Raw genomic sequence first — 18748 nt, forward strand, 5'->3', positions numbered from 1 at the left:
TGAATCGACAATGAAACTTCTCAGAATTGATTTTTAAGTGCGAAAAAAAAATCGATTCTAGATGCATCGAATCGAAATCCGGCATCACTGTCGTGCATAAAATTTGCACTACACTGTATAGCCATGAAAACACGGTACACCGAATGAGTTCGCTTATTATTATGGAAACATGGTACACTATCTGAGTGTTTTACTAGTGGGCGATAGTGCAGCTAAGAGAAAGTACTAAACTTTTGTACAATGAAACCTATATGTCTTTGTATTCTTATTGAAGGAGATTATTTTGATCCAAATGATCTTATGTGAAATTTTTCATGCTATTCAAAGGCATTTTCCCTTCCAATCAAAGTAGTAGTTATTTAATTCTCTTTCAAAACATTATTTAAAACGTTATGACAAAATTGCGTTATCTTGTCCATTCTTTAATTTTTTGTGATAACACTTGAATGGACAAAATAACGCAATTCAATAGATTGCCATGTCAATAGATAGCTTGTTATTATCTTCTAGCTTAATTAACAAATATAGTGTATAATTTCGTTTTCGTTCGATCTTCTTTCGTTATGTATTTTATTATTTGTTAGACCAAATAGAGATCGATGACGAATAAACCATTTTTTCATTATCTTTTGCTAGTCTAGTTAATAAAGTGTATAATTTCATTTTCATTCGATCTCTTTTTATTAAATATTAAATTATAAACAAATGGAGATCAAATAAATCTCTTTGTCATTACCATTTTCTAGCTTAGTTAATAAATATCAGTGTATAATTTCATTTCCGTTCGATCTTTTATTAAGGAATTATGCCACCTTGGAGATTTGAAAAAATCGAATTTTTTTTTTATTAAATCGATAGTTTATGATTTCAAAAATATAATTCTAATAGTTAATTTTAATGATTTTAATCAAAAATTTCGATGATCTAATGTCATAAAAACCAATTTAGTGAAGCGCGTCACCGCGCCGCGCCAAACGGTTTCAAACTGCTTCGAGCCACTAAATTCTGTATAGACATTAATTATCAACAAAAATTAGCTGTCAGTAGGTGAATATAGATAGCACCACCTGTATTATAGGGCGATATAAAAATGTAGATAGAGAAATATAGGTAGCGTCTGTATTGGGTATTGGAAGCCACCGTCAGTAACTTTAAACGAGTTTTTCTCAAAACGACGTTTTTAAAGCCGGGGTTGTACGTAACTTTTACATTTTTCATCTGATTCATTTGAAATTTGGAGAGATTACTCTCTTATATATAATCTAAGAAGTATTAGGTGTACAACTTTGCTTCCGCCGTTTTTTTTTTCGAAATTCGAAGCTTTATTATAAAAAACTGATTATACATTTATGATTCAAAATTTTGTTCATCGCTGGCCACTATTTTCTCTCATCTTTCGGCCAGCGTACGAATCCCGCGTCGAAAAAAAACTCATCTTTTGAGGCGATCCACGAATCGATCCAATTTTTTATTTCTTCATAAGACCGGAAGTGTTGGTCAGCCAGGCCGTTGCTATTGATAGGAACAAGTGATAGTCAGAGGGAGCAACGTCTGGAGAATACGGCGGGTGGGGTAGGACTTCCCATTTCAACGTTTCCAAGTATGTCTTGATCACTTTCGCAACATGGAGTTGAGCATTGTCATGCTGCAAAATCACTTTATTGTGTCTCTCATTGTATTGCGATCGTTTGTCTTTCAATGCTCGGCTCAAACGCATCAATTGCGTTCGATACCGATCGCCTGTGATTGTTTCAGTCGGATTTAACAGCTCATAATACACTACGCCGAGCTGGTCCCACTAAATACAGAGCATAACCTTGGAGTGAATATTCGGTTTGGCCGTCGACGTGGAAGCATGGCCGGGAACTCTCCATGATTTTCTGCGCTTGGGGTTATCGTAATGAACCCATTTTTCGTCCCCAGTCACAATGCGATGCAGAAATCCCTTCCGTCTTTGCCTTTCAAGCAGCTGTTCACAAGCAAACAAACGCCTCAACATCTCTCGGCTTCAACTCGTATGGCATCCAATTTCCTTGCTTCTGAATCATTCCCATGACTTTGAGGTGTTTTGAAATGGCTTGTTAAGTCACTCCCAATGATCGCTAATTCTTCTTGATTTTGACACGAGTCTTGAGTCAAGTAATGCCTCCAATTCTGCATCTTCGAAAACCTTCTCTCTTCCACCGCTATGCCGGTCTTCGACATCAAAATCGTTCTTGAAGCGTTGAAACCACTCACGACACGTTCTTTCACTAATAGCGGCCTCACCATAAGTATTTGAGAGCATTCGATGAGCTTCAGCCGCAGATTTCTTCATATTGAAGCAGAAAATTAAAATCTCCCGCAAATGACGAGAATTTGGCTCGTAAACTGACATTTTCAATCGAGAATAACTTTATGATGCAGACACAAATCGACTAATGTTTCTATGGGGTTATGTTGACAGATGCCCAAGTTTATTGTATGACGTCTATGATCTATTTCGACCACCACTTACTGCTAAAGTCATCTATAGGAAAACGGCGGAAGCAAAGTTGTACACCTAAATTTTATGTATAGTTTTATTTCCATCGGATTTTAAATATTATTATTTGTTATATTCATTATTTTATATAAAACAAGATTGAGTTATAAACAAATAGAAATCAAGGACGAATAAGTCGCACTTGTATTATCATTTCTTAGTTTACGAGAGAACCTCGCGAGGTGTCAAATTTTGATTTTAATGAAACTTTGTAGTTTACATAAAGAGATGAATTTAGAAAATATCAGTTGCGGCCAAAAAAAAACAGTTTGAAGGGATGAAATTGTCCTTTATATGTTAAGCGGAATTCTTTTTCCTTCATATCTTGAAAATAATTCGAGATACAAGAAAATATTTTATACAAAAAGTTTTACAATAAAATTGCCTCTATTTATTTACGTCAATGATATTTTTTTATATTTATTTAAAAAATTTTTTTGGAAAATTATGAAAAGTAATTGTTTTTTAAAAAATTATTGACGCAAATGAATCCAGCTAATTTGTTGTAAAATTTTTGTATAAAACATTTTTTGATATCTCTAATATTTTTCGAGATACAACGGAAAAAACTGAATTCCGTTTAACATATAAGGGACGATTTCATCTCTTCAAACCGGTTTTTTTTTGGCCGCAACTGATATTTTCTAAATTCATCTCTTGATGTGAGCTACAAGTACACAAAGTTTCATTAAAATCAGAAATTTGACACCTCGCGAGGTTCCCTTGTTAGTTAACGAATACAGTATATAATTTCTTTTCCATTTGATCTTCTTTTTATTAATTTATAAACAAATAGAGATCGATGATAAATCACTTTTTCATTATCATTTTCTAGCTATAATAAACAGTTAACAATTACCAGCGTACAATACGTTTCCATCTAATCTCCTTTTGTTAAATAAGTTATAAACAAATGGAGATAGAGATTGCTTTATCATTTCCTAATTTACAATTAGTTAACAAACACTAATGTATAATTTCATTTCCCTTCAATCCTTATGTTAAATATTTATAAACAAATAGAGATAAATTACTTTTCCATTATTATTTCCTAACTTAGTTAACAAATACTAGCGTATAATTTCATTGTCATCTGATTTCTTTTTGTTAAATATTTAGTTATAAACAAATGGAGATCGATGTCGAATAAATGCTTTATTATTATTATTTTCTACCTTAGTTAATAAAGTGTATAATTTAATTCTATTTGATCTCCTTTTGTTAAATATTAAGTTATAAACAGATGGAGATTGAGGTCGAATAAATCTCTCTTTCATTATCATTTCTTAGTTTAGTTAGCAATTATCAGCGTGTAATTTTATCAATCAAAATTTGAGGCGATCGAGATATTGTGACAAGCGCCCCGCACCGCGCACACCGCCGCGAGTCTCTAAATGTCATAACTCGAACGTGCAGGCATCAGATCAGTCCTCTAGTGTGACGATGCAACCGTATATTCTGAGAGTTATTTAACGTAATAATAACAACGTATCTGAATCTGATGATCTGAAAAGTTATAGATCCGAACTTTGTGTCGCAATATCTCCGTTCGTAGGGCACGTAGAGGAAAAATAAAAACACTTTTATTATATATTCCGAGCGGATGCAATCGATTGGCATATTTAAAACTTGATTGGTTTAGCCCTTATTGAGATCTAATAATCTCGATCCCTCACAACTCGGCTCGCGTAAAGGAGGCACGGTAGTGTCGCTGTGTTTGACTTAGTGCCGAGACACTACTGTGTTTCCAGATTAAATTGTTAAAATTATCAAGTATCTCTTGACTCAAAGAAAGCCCTCATTATAGATTCATATGAGACCTCATAAAATCCGAGTGTGCTGGGGATAAGAGCAAGTCCATATCTCTTGAAACTAATTTTTTGAATTTATCAAATTTGCCGAACATTAATCTGGACTTTCGCAAAAAACATCAGGAATAAATGCAGGATTAGCCTCAAAATTGAATTCTATACAAATAGGTTAATGATCGCTACCGAATAACTCGTCAACAACCGTTCAATGAAATTCTCTTTTATGATCAGTGTGGATGTCTTAATCTACCCTTGATCACAGGGTTCTTGTTTTCAAGCCCCTTAATCACGTCAGTAAATCGGGAGGTTTGCAGTATCTTTAGTACGCGTATTTCAGCCTGATCTCCTCTGCATTTAACGATCCGGTTTGTTGGTAAGCCGGAAACGAAGTCAATACGTATTCTGAGTTTGGAATAAGAGAAAAATCTCTCGAGTAGACCGAGATTGTAAGTCGTGATCGTCAAGCAGGTATTTTTCTTTAACTCTGGTAACTCGCTTGCTCGCGTGACTTCTTTAGGCCATTCGTTCTCATTTTTAATTAACCATAACAGTCCTGTTAACCACGTTTGATTTCTCAAGAACGCGCGCGGCAATTGATCCCTTGACAGTGCGTCAGCCGGATTATCCTCGGACCTGACGTGTCGTCATTCGATTGGTCCGGAGTGGCAGAAGAACGAGATGTTACGCGAAGCCAAGATGCGGGCGCGGATCATTAGTAATTCTCGTTAACGTCGTGTCTCTGCCCGTTCGATAAACAAGTGCACTCGCGGGAAATAATGAAAGAGATATTGTAAAATATAAAGACTTGTGTCTGTGATTTGAATAAAGAACTTTATTTTAATTGTTTTTTAAAAAATACATAAATGAGTGTTAGTTTTTGCGCAACTCCTGAAGTGCTGGATTCCGAACTCGATGCCGTGAAACACGGCACAACATATCTTTACAGTTGACGTTGACAATGAGATGTTTCCAGAACACTGGTTACAAATCTTTTCTTCATAAGAATTTTCCAGACATAAATGGTCGGTTAATTACAATTGATGTGTAATTCATCGATAATGCAATGTCGAAAACAGAAGTATTTTCAGTAATGAGCATTTGAAGTCAGACATAAAGGAACAGAAGTATTTGCAGCAATGAGCACTTGAAAGTCAGACATAAAGGAGCAATCTTGAAATGAACAATTTTCCAAGCTATCAAAGTGAAAATCTACTGCCGTGATAGATCCAGGTCGCTCTGACATATAACCAGATTTATAGAAGGCATATTTGATCATGTCTTGGAATCGTGGTGCTTAGAATTGAAAATGAGAAAAAGCTTGCAGTAATTGTTGCGTTGCCATATTTTGATTTCGCTAATTTCAAGAGAATCGAAAACAAAATGTACAAATACTTTAGTCGGAAAAAGAACACATCAAGTGGTTGTGTGATGCCAGTAGTGCCAGGAGGAATAAGCATTCTCTTTATTTTAATTTCGAGAAATTCGATTTAATTTCGAGTTTCAACCTTATCAAAAATGTCGTTTCATGCACTTGTCAATGCTTTACATAAAGTACTGCGCAGAAAGTACTGCATAGATTCTCCATATAGAGAGTCTGATCATTCGGATGATTCCACGTGATTGGTATGAGACGCTGCAACTATATATTTTTCTCTGACTAACGATAATGACAATAATGTATCTTATAACCTAAACATCAAATTCTTCAATAGCAAACATTCAGTTCCTCGACGGCGAACATAGACACTTAGTTCCTCGACGACGATTTCGATATATCACTTTGAATAATTTGCATTGCGCGCGTTACAGCCGTGACGTGTAACGCTGGTCTGCTGCATAAACATAAAATGCGTTCGGGGAGACGCTATTAGCGCTATTTGTGTCATTCTATTCCTCCCATACAGCACAGAAAAATTGCAGAAACATTGCAGAATGATTTCACTGAAACATTGCAATATTGCATGGTGATTGTAAAACATTGCTGAATCGTTGCTGCAAGATTTCAACAATGTTAAGCTGTCCGCTTTTTATAATATTATATAATTTTTTATAATAATACGAAACGTTTCAGCAATATTGCAATATAATGTATTTGGATAACTTTTTTTACGAAGACTCTAAAATGAAAATTATTTTTGTATATATAATATCTCACTAACTTCAATTTTTCTACAAATCGCATTTCTAGTGATATGTGCTAAAAACAATTTTTTATGTTAAAATTATAAAATATTTCAGTAAATGTAGTATTAATTCTGAGGGATAAATTCATTCGCAAGGATAAAGCATGTATGTACCTTGAGCAAACCATAAATATTAGGTGTAGTAAACAGAAATCCATTATTTTTCCAATAGATGGCTTTAGTAATCTGTATCACGCGTAGACGAGATATAGATTACTAAAGCCATCTATTGGAAAAATAATGGATTTCTTTTTACTACACCTAATATTATCCACATTAACCTTCAGTACACACAAGGGCATAACTCCATCCAATTTTCATAGTCCAGGCATTCGAATAGTAGTAGAAAAAAATTTATGTATTACCTCTACAATTCCTTTGCTTGGCGACCTTCTAATGCGCCATTAGCTACGTAATTGTACGGTGTAAAGTGCGTTGAGGTTACTCTAAGCCCTTGTGGATACAACGAAATCTGGATTTATTACAAAGTTGAAATGTAAGTAAAAATGATTAATTGGATTATTTATGATTTTAATCATGTGCATGTCATAAAAAAATGATTTAAATCAATTTTATTGTGTTCTTAATAGGGTAAAGATTTCTTCTTCGTTAATGGTTTTCACAACACATGCGTCACGATACAGTATCCAATGTAGTAAAGAATAGGGATGCACCGGATATCTGGAAAATATCCGGTATCCAGTATCTGGCACTTTTTTATTATCCGACCGGACAGTTGGATATTATTAATATTCGGGAATATATGCGGTTAAAATTTGATATCATTAAATTATTGATTTTTTTTGTATAAATGTTCTAGAAACAAGTATGCATATTCATGATGCTATAATATTTTATTATTGTTGCAAAATTACAATCTTTTTCTATATAGGCTTTTTTTTTAAATAATAACTTTCCCTTTAAAATCGCCATTCTTTGATAAGTCATTTTTATTAATAATTATTATAATTATTAATATTAAATATAATAGTAAATTGTAATATTTATAGAAGAAAGATAGGATCACTTTTTCTTATTTATTTCTATCAAAATTTAAAGATTTTCGGTTTATGATTAATAGTTGTAAAATTGAAAAATCACTCATTTTCTTTGCAAAAAAATATGATTTTTAGAACAAATCGCAAAAACACTTATAGTTTCTTAAATTTCAACTCATTAGCTGTTGATTCATCACTAATAAAATCTTTTTTCACTTATTTTTGATAAAAAGATGAAGTTTTGAAAAAAACTTATTTTCAAGTTTTTTTTCGATTACTTTTTACTTATTACAAAATATCTTTTGTGCTACATTTTAGACTTTCTAATTCAAAAATTCTTTTTTTTTAGTCTTCAAACGATAGATTAAAAAAAAATTAGTTGAAATCGATGCACTACATCTGAGATACAATCAAAAGAAAACGTGGGGTTACATATACCCGGATGTGAGTAGATAGGGACTGCCAGAGTTGTGTGTACTGAGGGTTAACATAATAATATAGTCGCTTGATAAGTTAATCATGAATTAAGTTAATCGCAGTGATTCTTTCCAATTTGAACCCACTCCGAGTCAATTGAAATCGCTTAAAAAATGACGGTATGGAATTTATCAATAAAGTTTGAGCGCTGGTTTATTCCTGCATGCACATTAGGCATAAATATATCACAATTAATATTTCGATAGATCGTCTTCAGCAGTTTAATTGCTTATTGTCTTATCCGATAATAATGCGATTGTATCCAAACTCAATATTATACAATTTTTTTATTTTATATTTAAAATAAATATAAAATTTAGCTAATGAAATAGCCGTCAAATAATTAATTAATTTTTTATTTGAAATATAAAAATGCATTATATTAGTTATTATATCATAAAAACGATTGTTAAACTAAAAGACTGTACTACATAAATATTATTGTATAAAAAATTATATTTTTATATTATTATAATAACAATTAAAGAATTACAGTTTTGTAATGTTTTGGAATATTACAGACATATTAACATCTTGCAGGCATATTGTTAATTTACATTTCTATAATATCTCTGCAATGTTACATTGTAATCTGTAATATTGAAACATTGCAGCAATATTGCTTCAATCTTTTGTGCTGTATGGATTGTTTTACATCTGATAAACAATGAAGATAGAATGACAGAAATAGCGCTAATAGCGTCTCCTCAAATGCATCAATAATATCTCTAGATATAGTATCTCTAGACTTCAAGGTGTGGTGGTAAAGCTCAAATAGAAAAGGATGTACTTATTGTACGTTCTTTTTTGTTTCGCGCATGCACGAGAGAGAACGCACCTGGACCATAATGTGTGCGTCCTTTTCTACCTGAGTTTTACCCCTATTCCTCGAATTTCGAATGCTCAATGTAGTTATACTATGGTTTTCTTAGATATTAGACAGATAATCGCGTCGAGCGTCGAGTGATTTGTCATTTGGTGCGGTTAACTCGTGATTTATAGATTCGGCCTGCTATAGTTCGATTCCATCTGCGCCCATATATGCAATTTTTCGCATTTAAGAAACCGAAAGAGAAACCGACTCCATCTAGTGATTAAGAGACGTTATCAGCGCTGTTTGAATTCGGCGTTAAATTGTAGGTCTCATAACTGATTCTGAGAGTAAATAACTCTATTGTAATACTATTATTGAAAAAGTAAAAACAAGCGAGTCTCTGCTCTCCACAGAGACTGTACGCTTGATACATATAACGTTCTGGCACTGTGATCTTCAACACAAAGATCAGAAAACCAATCAGGGGATGATACGAATATGGATATAGAGAGTCTGATCATTCGGGGGATTTCACGTGATTAGTAGGATAAGATGCTGCAATTTTTCTCTGGTCGATAATAATGACAATAATGACGTATTTTACAATAATTCCTCGATAGCAAACATTTAAATACTCGAGTTCCTCGATGGCGAATACCCTTAATGTCTCGATGACGATCTCGATATTTCATTTTAAATAATTTGCGCCGCGCATCACAACTGTCATAGTCCAGAGAAATTAGAATTTTTCTGCGGAAAAATCAGCTAATTAAATTTTTGTATGAACCTTTATTTCGTCGTTTTAAACAATGTCTCAAAAACTCTCATCGATATAACCTCTCTCTCTCTCTCTCTCCCCCCCCCTCTCTCTTTACGGAGGGGAAATGCCTGACGCATACCCCGGGCCTCGGGGACTTGCACCCACTAAAACCCCTCCGGGTGTCCTGAACGGGCCATAGCTGAGAGGCTACCCAGGAACGCGTGCAACATACTTCTGGGAAGTACACCTCTGGGGATCTCTCTGACCGGTCGGCTGTTGCCGAAACAATCCCGCCCGGGGGTCGTCGGAGAGGTGGCCCTGAGCGGCACGTGGCGTTGACTGCCCGAATCGGGTGCTGGGGGGGACACCACCCCCGCGTTCGTCCTCCCTGGTTGTTGTTGGGGGGCGGGGGTTGGGGATTCCGACCCCGCAAGGAGCGCCAAACGAGAGTTTGGCGCCTTCATACTAGTCTATCGCGCCACGAAACACGTTTTCGCGGCGCGGTGCATCGCCAGAGGCCCCGCCTCGACCCCGCAGTCGTGGACAGATGGATCGACAGGGACGGAACTCCAATCCCGCGCGCGGAGGATTATACCAGATTCGGCGGCGATGCGTCCTCGACGTTCGTTCGCCGCCGCTTCACGGTTCCCCGTCCGAGACGCGGGGCCGTCGGTAATGATGAAGGAGGAAGGGCCATCGACCCCGTCCTCCCGCATCCTCGTCATCTTCATCTTCGTCTTCCGTTACCTCCGGTATCGAGGAGGAAGGTTGCCGCTGTTTTCGCCTCGTGGAACGATCCCGGCGGCGCGGGCGCGCGGGCGCGCGGGAGGGGGCCTGGGGCACGAGCGACCCGGCTGTGGCCGGCGCCCGCGTGGTCCCCCACGCCCCCCCCGCCGCCTACCTCCCTCCCCGCCGCCTACTTTCCTCCCCTCCACCATCAACATCGTCGTCGCCGCGACCCGGCGGCGGAGGAGGGCCACGGTCACCCGCTCCCTCTCTCTCTCGGCCTCCTTCTGCGACATGACCCGTTCGCAGAAGGAGGAGAATGCCGTCCAGGCGCTCTCCCCGCCGACTATCGCTCTAACGACGATCGGCAGGGAGAGATCGCCCCCTATTTCACGGATCAGGACACCGCGCTCGCTTGCCCAGGCCGGGCAAGCCTCTAGCGTATGTTGCGCGATGTCCCGGTCCCCGTCGCAATGGAAGCAGCGTGCGGTCGGCTCCTTTCCTATTCGATGCTGGTACTCCCCGAAACAGCCGTGTCCGGTGAGCACCTGCGTCATGTAGTATGAGAGTTCGCCCCATCCCCTATCAACCCATTCCTCTAAGCAGGGGAGGATGGCCTTCACGGTCCGTTGTCGGCGGGTTGTTCTCGAGAGTGGCACGCCACTCCCGAAAGACCCGCCGACAGGCCTTCCCGCTCAGTCGGTCAACGGTTATGATCCCCCACGTAGCCGGATGGCCTTAGGTCTTCGCCAGGGCGTCAGCCACATATTCGGCAGGGGGGATCCCCGCGAGGATCACGGCGGCCGCGTACGACACCGTCCTGTAGGCCCTACAGATTCTTAAGGCCAGTCGTCGTTGCACACTGTGCAATCTGCCTTGGATACGTCGATTGGCCAGGGCCTCCCCGCTCCATATCGGGGCCCCATAATATGCCCCGGACAGGACGGCGTGCATATACGCCTGCCTGACCGACGCATTCGGATCGCGAAGATTGGGCATGAGGCCGAGCAGGGCATCCGCTCGGCCGCTCGCGGAGCTAATCTGTCGAAATGCTCGACAAAGTCCCAGTGACCATCCAGGGTGAGGCCCAGATACTTGATGGTGGGCCCCATCGGGACGCGAATCTCATCCACCACGATGTGCGCCTGAGGGGGCACCCCGCTCCTCCCGTTATGGAAGAAGATCGCTTCCGTTTTTGCGGGGACCCAGCTCCCTTATGGAGCCGACCACGCACGCCATTGCGACGTTCGCCATGCACACAGCTCTCTCCCAGGTCGTACCCCCGGCCACCACCAGCGTGTCGTCTGCGTAGCAGACCACCAATAGATTGCCCTCCTCGTCATTAGGCGGCAGCGGGGCATCGATGCATCGCACGCGCGCAACATAACGCTCTCGAACCACTCGGCCTCCTCCTCCATCGTGTTGGCCGCGTTGCGCTCCGGCCAAGTAGAGGAGAGAAGGCTCATCTCGAAAGCGCCGGAGTCCAACTTTCGCAGGGTCCATCGACATTCCTCCTTCTCTCGGTGGCGTCTACGCGGGGGTAGACACCAGCTCCATGCGGATATAAACTGTGATAGGACAGTTCGCCCAGGGAGCCGGTGTTCACGTGCCATCCCTTGATCTCAGGGGCCGCCGCGGGAGTCGCCCACGTCAAGTCGACGATGGACTCCCCCAGGCTCCCAAGAAGGTGTTGGCACGGCTTCTGTTAAGCAGAACGAGGCCGTGCCTCGCCGCCCACATCATCGATGTAATCCTTGCTTAAAATGTTTTAGGAACAATTATATTTTTTATGATTGTCCCAAAATATAACTAAAATTATAATCACTTGAATCAATTTTATGGTAATTCCAACTATTTTTATGGTTATAATAATTATAATTATAGTCATTTTAAATTGCCAACTGCACACATTTGTTGCTAGAACTATATACATAGTTATTGTTATTATTACGTTATTATAGCAATAATAATCATAATTATAGTAATATATAATTACAAATACCAAACATTTTTCTCTCAATGTATCACTCTTCCGCCAATATCTAGTGTTGCTCGGAAACACTTATATCAGGTACTATCAAGTGCAAAAATGGCTAGGCTATGAGCTCAATCCTGAAGACTGGAGATGGATAATGATAACAAATATTTTGGAACCAATTCAAACTTTCCTATCTACTCCAGACATTTTTGTTAAATTCGATTTTTTGCAATTGCTCCAAAGGCTGTGGAGCAAACTGTGGCTGCAGGAAAATGGCTTGCATTGATCAGTAGTGTGTTGTAATTATCATGACCAGTCTTGTCTTAATGCAGCACTCGATACAACAGATACAATACAAGATAGCTATGTAAACAATTATGAAGAAATAGATCCTGTTGATTTCTTAGTAAAAGCTATGGAAATCGAAGAAGTTAATTCAGAAGCAACAGCGATTGAGTTAGCACTTGATTTTGAAGAAGAGGAAACAGAAGAAACTAATTAATTTTATTTTTTTTTTTCAAAAAAATATTGTGGATTAAGTCTACAGGCGAACCACATTAAAAAAAAAACGCGCTTAGTACTCTACCTCTGAAGTAGTGTGGAAAGAAGTGCATTACGTTTTTGAGAGCATGACTCTTCAAACTTCGAAGCCGTAGTACACGGAAATGGTTGCTCCTAGGAAAAAAAATCTCGTAGGACTTTTTTTGTAAAGAATTTCCTCGTCTATAAATGTTGTAATAACTTTTTGTAGTAGAACTAATTTCGAGATCAATTTCGCGAACATCTTTTTTTTTTACATTTGATTCTCTATAAAATTTTAAGTATTTACATCAATGGGGACTTTTTTGACATTGCACAGTGGGCCAGACGACCCGATATCTTGGCCAAAATTCAAAATGTTGATGGATTGACATAAAACTCGGTGTCTAAAGATTTGTGGGATCACTGATTTCGAATCCGAACTAAAAAATTTAGAAATTCAAAATGGCGGACGAGAATGCTAAAAATGCTCCAATTGCTGTCAAATTTGATACTTAGGGGCTTTTATGGTCGCTGATTTTGAATCTAAACTCAAAATTTAGATTTTAGATATTATAAATGGCGGATCCAGAATGGAATAGAATGTTAAAAAAAAATGTCAAACCTTGACGAAAGATATTGTGATTTTAGAGTCGTTGATTATAAATCTGATATCAAAATTATTGAAAAAAAATGGCGAATTCAAAAAGCGGATTCGAATGTCAAAAGATTTTGGCAGAAATCGGTATAAGGCAGTTTTCGAGGTCACTTATTAGAGAGAAATGAAACACATTTCGTATATTAAAAAGAAAATATTTTTATTATAATTTTGTCAAACATTTGCACTTACCTAACACCACGGAGACGAGTAAATGCATTATGCATTATGTATATATGTGTGTGTGTGCGTGTACGTGTGCGTGTGCGTGTGTGTGCGTGTGCGTGTGCGTGTGTGTGTATTTATTATTCACTTTATTATGCGTTTATTATACAAATTATTTATTATACAATAATAATTTACATCATTTAAAAAAAAATAATTTTACTTTTTAAACTAATTTGTTTGATATTCAATATATATAGATGTATAAAAACGTTTTAAGTAAGTACCGCCATTGTGAATTTCTAAATTTTAAGTTCAGATTCGAAATTAGCGACCTCAAAAACCTCTGAGTACTCAATTTAACAACAATTGGAGCACTTTTAGTACTTTTGATCACTTTTTCTGGTTTCCTGGCCCATTATTATTTCTGGGATCAAAATGGACAGCTAGTGGCAGCACATATGAAAGTCAATCAACATAGAAGTACAATAGTATTTATAAAATCGGATTCCGCAATGAAACTTCGGAAAATTTTTGATTGATACATACAATAATTTAATGTCACAATACTGCAAAAGAGCATGCTTTAAATCGTACTATTAAAAACAAATTGAACCTTCCTTATGCGAATTACGATTTAGAAATCATATTTCATGATTTTAATTATAAAATAACATTCAAAACATTAGAGAATAAATATATATTACACAAGGGATGCTATTTGCGTCAAAACCATCAATTGGCAATTGTAGTCAACTTTCTAAATTAGAACATATGTAGACACAAAATTAATAATCGCATTATTCTGAAATTTTGCATAAATGTACATTTATTCCTTTAGATAACAATAATAACCTTTCTGAATCGCTGCCAATTACTTTTGGTCACTTTCGGCCAGTTTTCTCCTGGCCCACTGTGCATTGTTTAGAACGACGAAATAAAGGTGCATGCAAAAATTCTAACTACTATTTTTTCTACAGATTTGCTCCATTTTTGTCTAATTTTCCTGAACTATCATGTATGGTCATGTGCAACGCTGGTTAGTAAATAGATGATATAAAGTTAAAAGCTATCTATTATCGAAAAAATTTATTATCGAAAACGAATATTTTTCAACTGGCCGATGAACATGAACATGGCAAAAATGACGTATCTTAAAAATCAGGAAATAAGTTTCGACACATTCGAGCTTTTTACGTCGCAATATCTCCTCATATGGCATGTAGAGAAGAAACACTTTTATTATATATTCCGAGCGGATGCAATCGATTGAGCACATTTAAAACTTGATCGGTTCAGCCTTTATTGAAATCTAATAATCTCAATTCCCCGCAATTCCTGATAGTGGTATCAATATGTTTCATAAATCATTTGTTTGTATCGTAAACCGTATATGTGTAAGGCGCATTTGATCGGTAAGACAACTTCAGCATCTCCTTAAATTCTTCCATACGAGTCAAGTTACGTCTATACGTAGATGGAGATTCCAGAGGTGAAGAGAGACAGCCGGATCTTCTTTTCATCTAGAAGCGAAAGAGAAAGAGAAACTGTAGCCGATTGCATTTAAAAGAAATAATGGCACATATCCATAAACAATGTCTGCATAACAATGTACTGTAAATGTGAATGACTTGTGAAACAAGTGTAGATAACTCAGGACAGCATGTATTTTTGTTAAATTCAATCAAGGACGATTAAATTTAACAAAAATATATGCTGTCTCAAGTCACCCACATTTACGTACACAGTATTTGAAAAAAGACATCATCTAAAGCGCACGGAGACACTTTTTCCGTGGCATACATCGCCTTTGGTCTATTTATATATTTCTCGGTGATTAGAAAAAAAATGAAATTTTTTTTAACAGAGGGAAACAAGATATGTAGTATTTTGTTTCATTGACGTTAAATCTGTGCTTTCGAGTCATTTTCTTTTAATAATTATAATAATAGTTTATATATCTAGCCACATCACAGTGAAAGTTGGATAGTTGTTTTACATGAAAAGGATAAATGATGAGAGAGTAGACGGTGGGAACTTGATTTATGCGAGAGACGTATTATAAAACGATAAGTTTAAAGTCGGAGATAATGTTAGGAGATAAATTTTGGTACATGTGCGGTGATGACGCTATTCCATCATTATCTCGATGTTTATGCGTTTAACGGGACGATATAATAACAACGCGTTTTTCTGTTTCATAGGGTCGACACACCAAAACCGGTCAGTTGGCGGCCATCAAGGTCATGGATGTCACGGAGGCAAGTATTCGATCGATGATTCGCAGCGAATGATCATTCGCAGCGATGATGTTGTGGTTTAATTACCTTTTGCTTGGAAAGTTCAACGATACGAGGATGTTGGTTTCACTTCACTACCGTGGCACGAATCATAGTCGCGATCATCTTGGAAACGCGAAAAGTTTCGTGAGATAATGAGATATGATGTATCATATTTGTATTGATAGAGTCGGCTTTGAGTACGGCGATGTCTGCAGCCATTGGAAAAAGACAACTTCTTTTAAAATATGAAAAAATGTCTGTCCACAAATAGATAAGTTTTTATCAGCCAAAGAGACGTAAATGCAACATACGAAACTATTCTGTATTCTTTACGTATCATCAACGTCAGCGAAAGACAAAGATTGTTTCTACGAATCTGCGAGCGATACAATTTAATACTTGACGGTTTCCAGAATCTAGAATGAGTAGATAATATCACGAAAGAAATGTATGGTTTTTTTATACGAATATGCTCTTTCCAATTTGTTGGATGATTACGAAAGTTTAATTTGATTTTCAATTATTTGACTATATGCTTTCTGGTTATTGGATTCTAATCCTGACAACAATGAATTTTATATTTTGTATTATAGGAAGATGACTACTTGGAATAAATTATTAGCACGTGTGCGCTTTTCTTTTATATCATCATCGTTACATTTATTATAGCTTATCAAGAAATGATTTTACAGTTACACAGATATGAATTATCTCGTGATGATACTTATCTAATAGAATATTCCTATCAAACAGATTTTCTTCACACTTGTTTTTCTATTTATATCTAAAGTAAGGATATAGCATTAATATTATCATTACACTGCACTTTTAAGCGTTTCTTATCACGTAAATCGATTAAAGCAAGATGAGAATTCAGCGTTACGATTATGAGATTGCACACATTTCTCTCTCTTTCATTCTATTTTTCCATATCCTTTTCTCCTTTCTCTTCATTCCTTTTCTTGCTAGTGCCTTCTTTTCTTTTCTCTCATAACGTATCTCATAACGCGTGCGTATCGCTTAATGCGAGTAAAGTTTCGATTCTACTTATCTATTTAATATATCAGACTGCTTTTTTAGACAAAAGAATTTTATTTTTAGTCTAATCTGTTTGCCTTAATCATCATTGTATTTATAAAGTTTATTTTTGCACGATTACTGCGTATGCAGTAATTGTTTGAGTATAGAATTTATATTAAAATATCTAGGATATGTTCAGAACTACACGAGAATTACTATAGAACTCACAGAACTATTGAAAATTGATCAGCGTCTTATCTTGGTTCCTAAAAGTGATTTTTGGGGGGAAGAATCATTAAAAATTGAAAATGACGTTTATCATCAGAATTCATCTAGAACTCATTTAGAATTATGTATCTTTTAAAATCCTACAAGATCTGTGATTGAAACTTGCGTAGGACAAAGATGCTGCGTGAATCTGGCGTCTCAGTTTATTTTTTTGTTTTTTTTAGTTTAAAGACTTTTTTTGGTTAAAATTATTAGTTTAGTTCATCTAGAACTATGAAACCATAACTCAATAATTAATGAATTTCCACGAAACACCAGTTTCACACACATTTTTATTATTAAAATATGTAAATAATAATATATACCTGTTTACTTTTTGTCTTGTGTAATATAAAGCTTATTCTACAATTGCGGCGTAAGCGTAGTTGTAAGTGGTTGAAGTTGTAAGAATTCATCAATCCTAATCGAATATTCTCTCCTTATTCGGTTTTGATTGATTAATTCTTATAACTACGCTTATACAATAGGGAGTTTGCATTAAAAAAATAATACATTTTTTTTATTTATTATGGAAATATGCATTATTGTAAATTTATGTATAATAAAATTTGTAATTTTTAGTAATAGCTAGGTACTATAAAACTAAAATAAAGTTTAGTAATATTTGAATTTTGAGAAAACAATTTTGATTGACTAACAAATGCGTGACGTCACACTGTAAATCGTCTGCTTACGCTGGAAGGCCAAAGCGAAATCTTAAAATTCTCTTTTTAAAAACCTTTAAATTAAGAATATTAAAATAAAATACCAAACTAACTGGATCTAGGATGTATTAAAATCGATTCAATGAATTTATTTAAAAATAACTGTATTTATGGTTTGGGGATATATTGTTAGTGATGAGCGATAATGCTCCAGAAATTCGAGGATTAAAAACAACTTTGTAAGTATATTTTTATTATTATAGTGATAATTTTTACTTTTAATTTATTATAGTCAAATTTTATTCCAAGTAGCATGAATAAATATTATAATTATTGTATCTATCTAGATCATCAAGAAAAAATTACGCTGTAGAGGAGTATAACGCATAGGTTATGTTAGCGGAAAAGTTCTATTTGTACAGAAAAAGGAAGAATCTATCCTGAATACCGAGTTTCGATAAAAATATTTTACTATAATCGGTATTGTCGATGAAGAAAAAGAAACAGTTCAACGCATAGAATGTGCAGCATTAGAAGATTAAAATATTTGAAAGCAATAGTTTAAAAAACAACTAATAACTGTCAGTTTGAAAGTGCAATTCCAAACTTTTGCGATTGCGTCTTTAAGATCATTTTATAAGATAGTCGCTGATGACCACATATGTCATAATGTATCTATACATTCAAGTTCTTATCCGAATTTTTTGTCATCTACTTTTTCACGTGGGTATAGCTAACAACATTCAATACCATCCATAATGGAAATTTTAACATACACTGCGATGAGTTTATATATAATTATAATTACCTAAATTATTTTATGTGTTTGTCATGTTAGTGTTTTTAAATAAGTCGTTGCTTTTTTAAAATTGTATTAGTTTCTATATTGAGAATGATTCAA

The 18748-nt window shown here is 36.3% G+C and overlaps 1 protein-coding gene across 1 annotated transcript in view; it reads left to right on the plus strand.

The window, feature by feature from the left end:
- The window catches only part of msn (serine/threonine-protein kinase msn), a 65297-nt gene that overhangs the window by 305 nt on the left and 46244 nt on the right, over nt 1-18748 (plus strand). Inside the window, exons 2-3 of the mRNA XM_087406805.1 lie at nt 5299-5315; nt 15818-15874. Of these exons, the coding sequence (XP_087262931.1) occupies nt 5299-5315; nt 15818-15874 (74 nt within the window). The remainder of the gene's footprint in view (nt 1-5298; nt 5316-15817; nt 15875-18748) is intronic.

Source organism: Acromyrmex echinatior, chromosome 6 (genome assembly GCF_024713525.1).
Source record: "Acromyrmex echinatior isolate Ae372 chromosome 6, ASM2471352v2, whole genome shotgun sequence".
Classification (NCBI taxonomy): Eukaryota; Metazoa; Arthropoda; class Insecta; order Hymenoptera; family Formicidae; genus Acromyrmex; species Acromyrmex echinatior.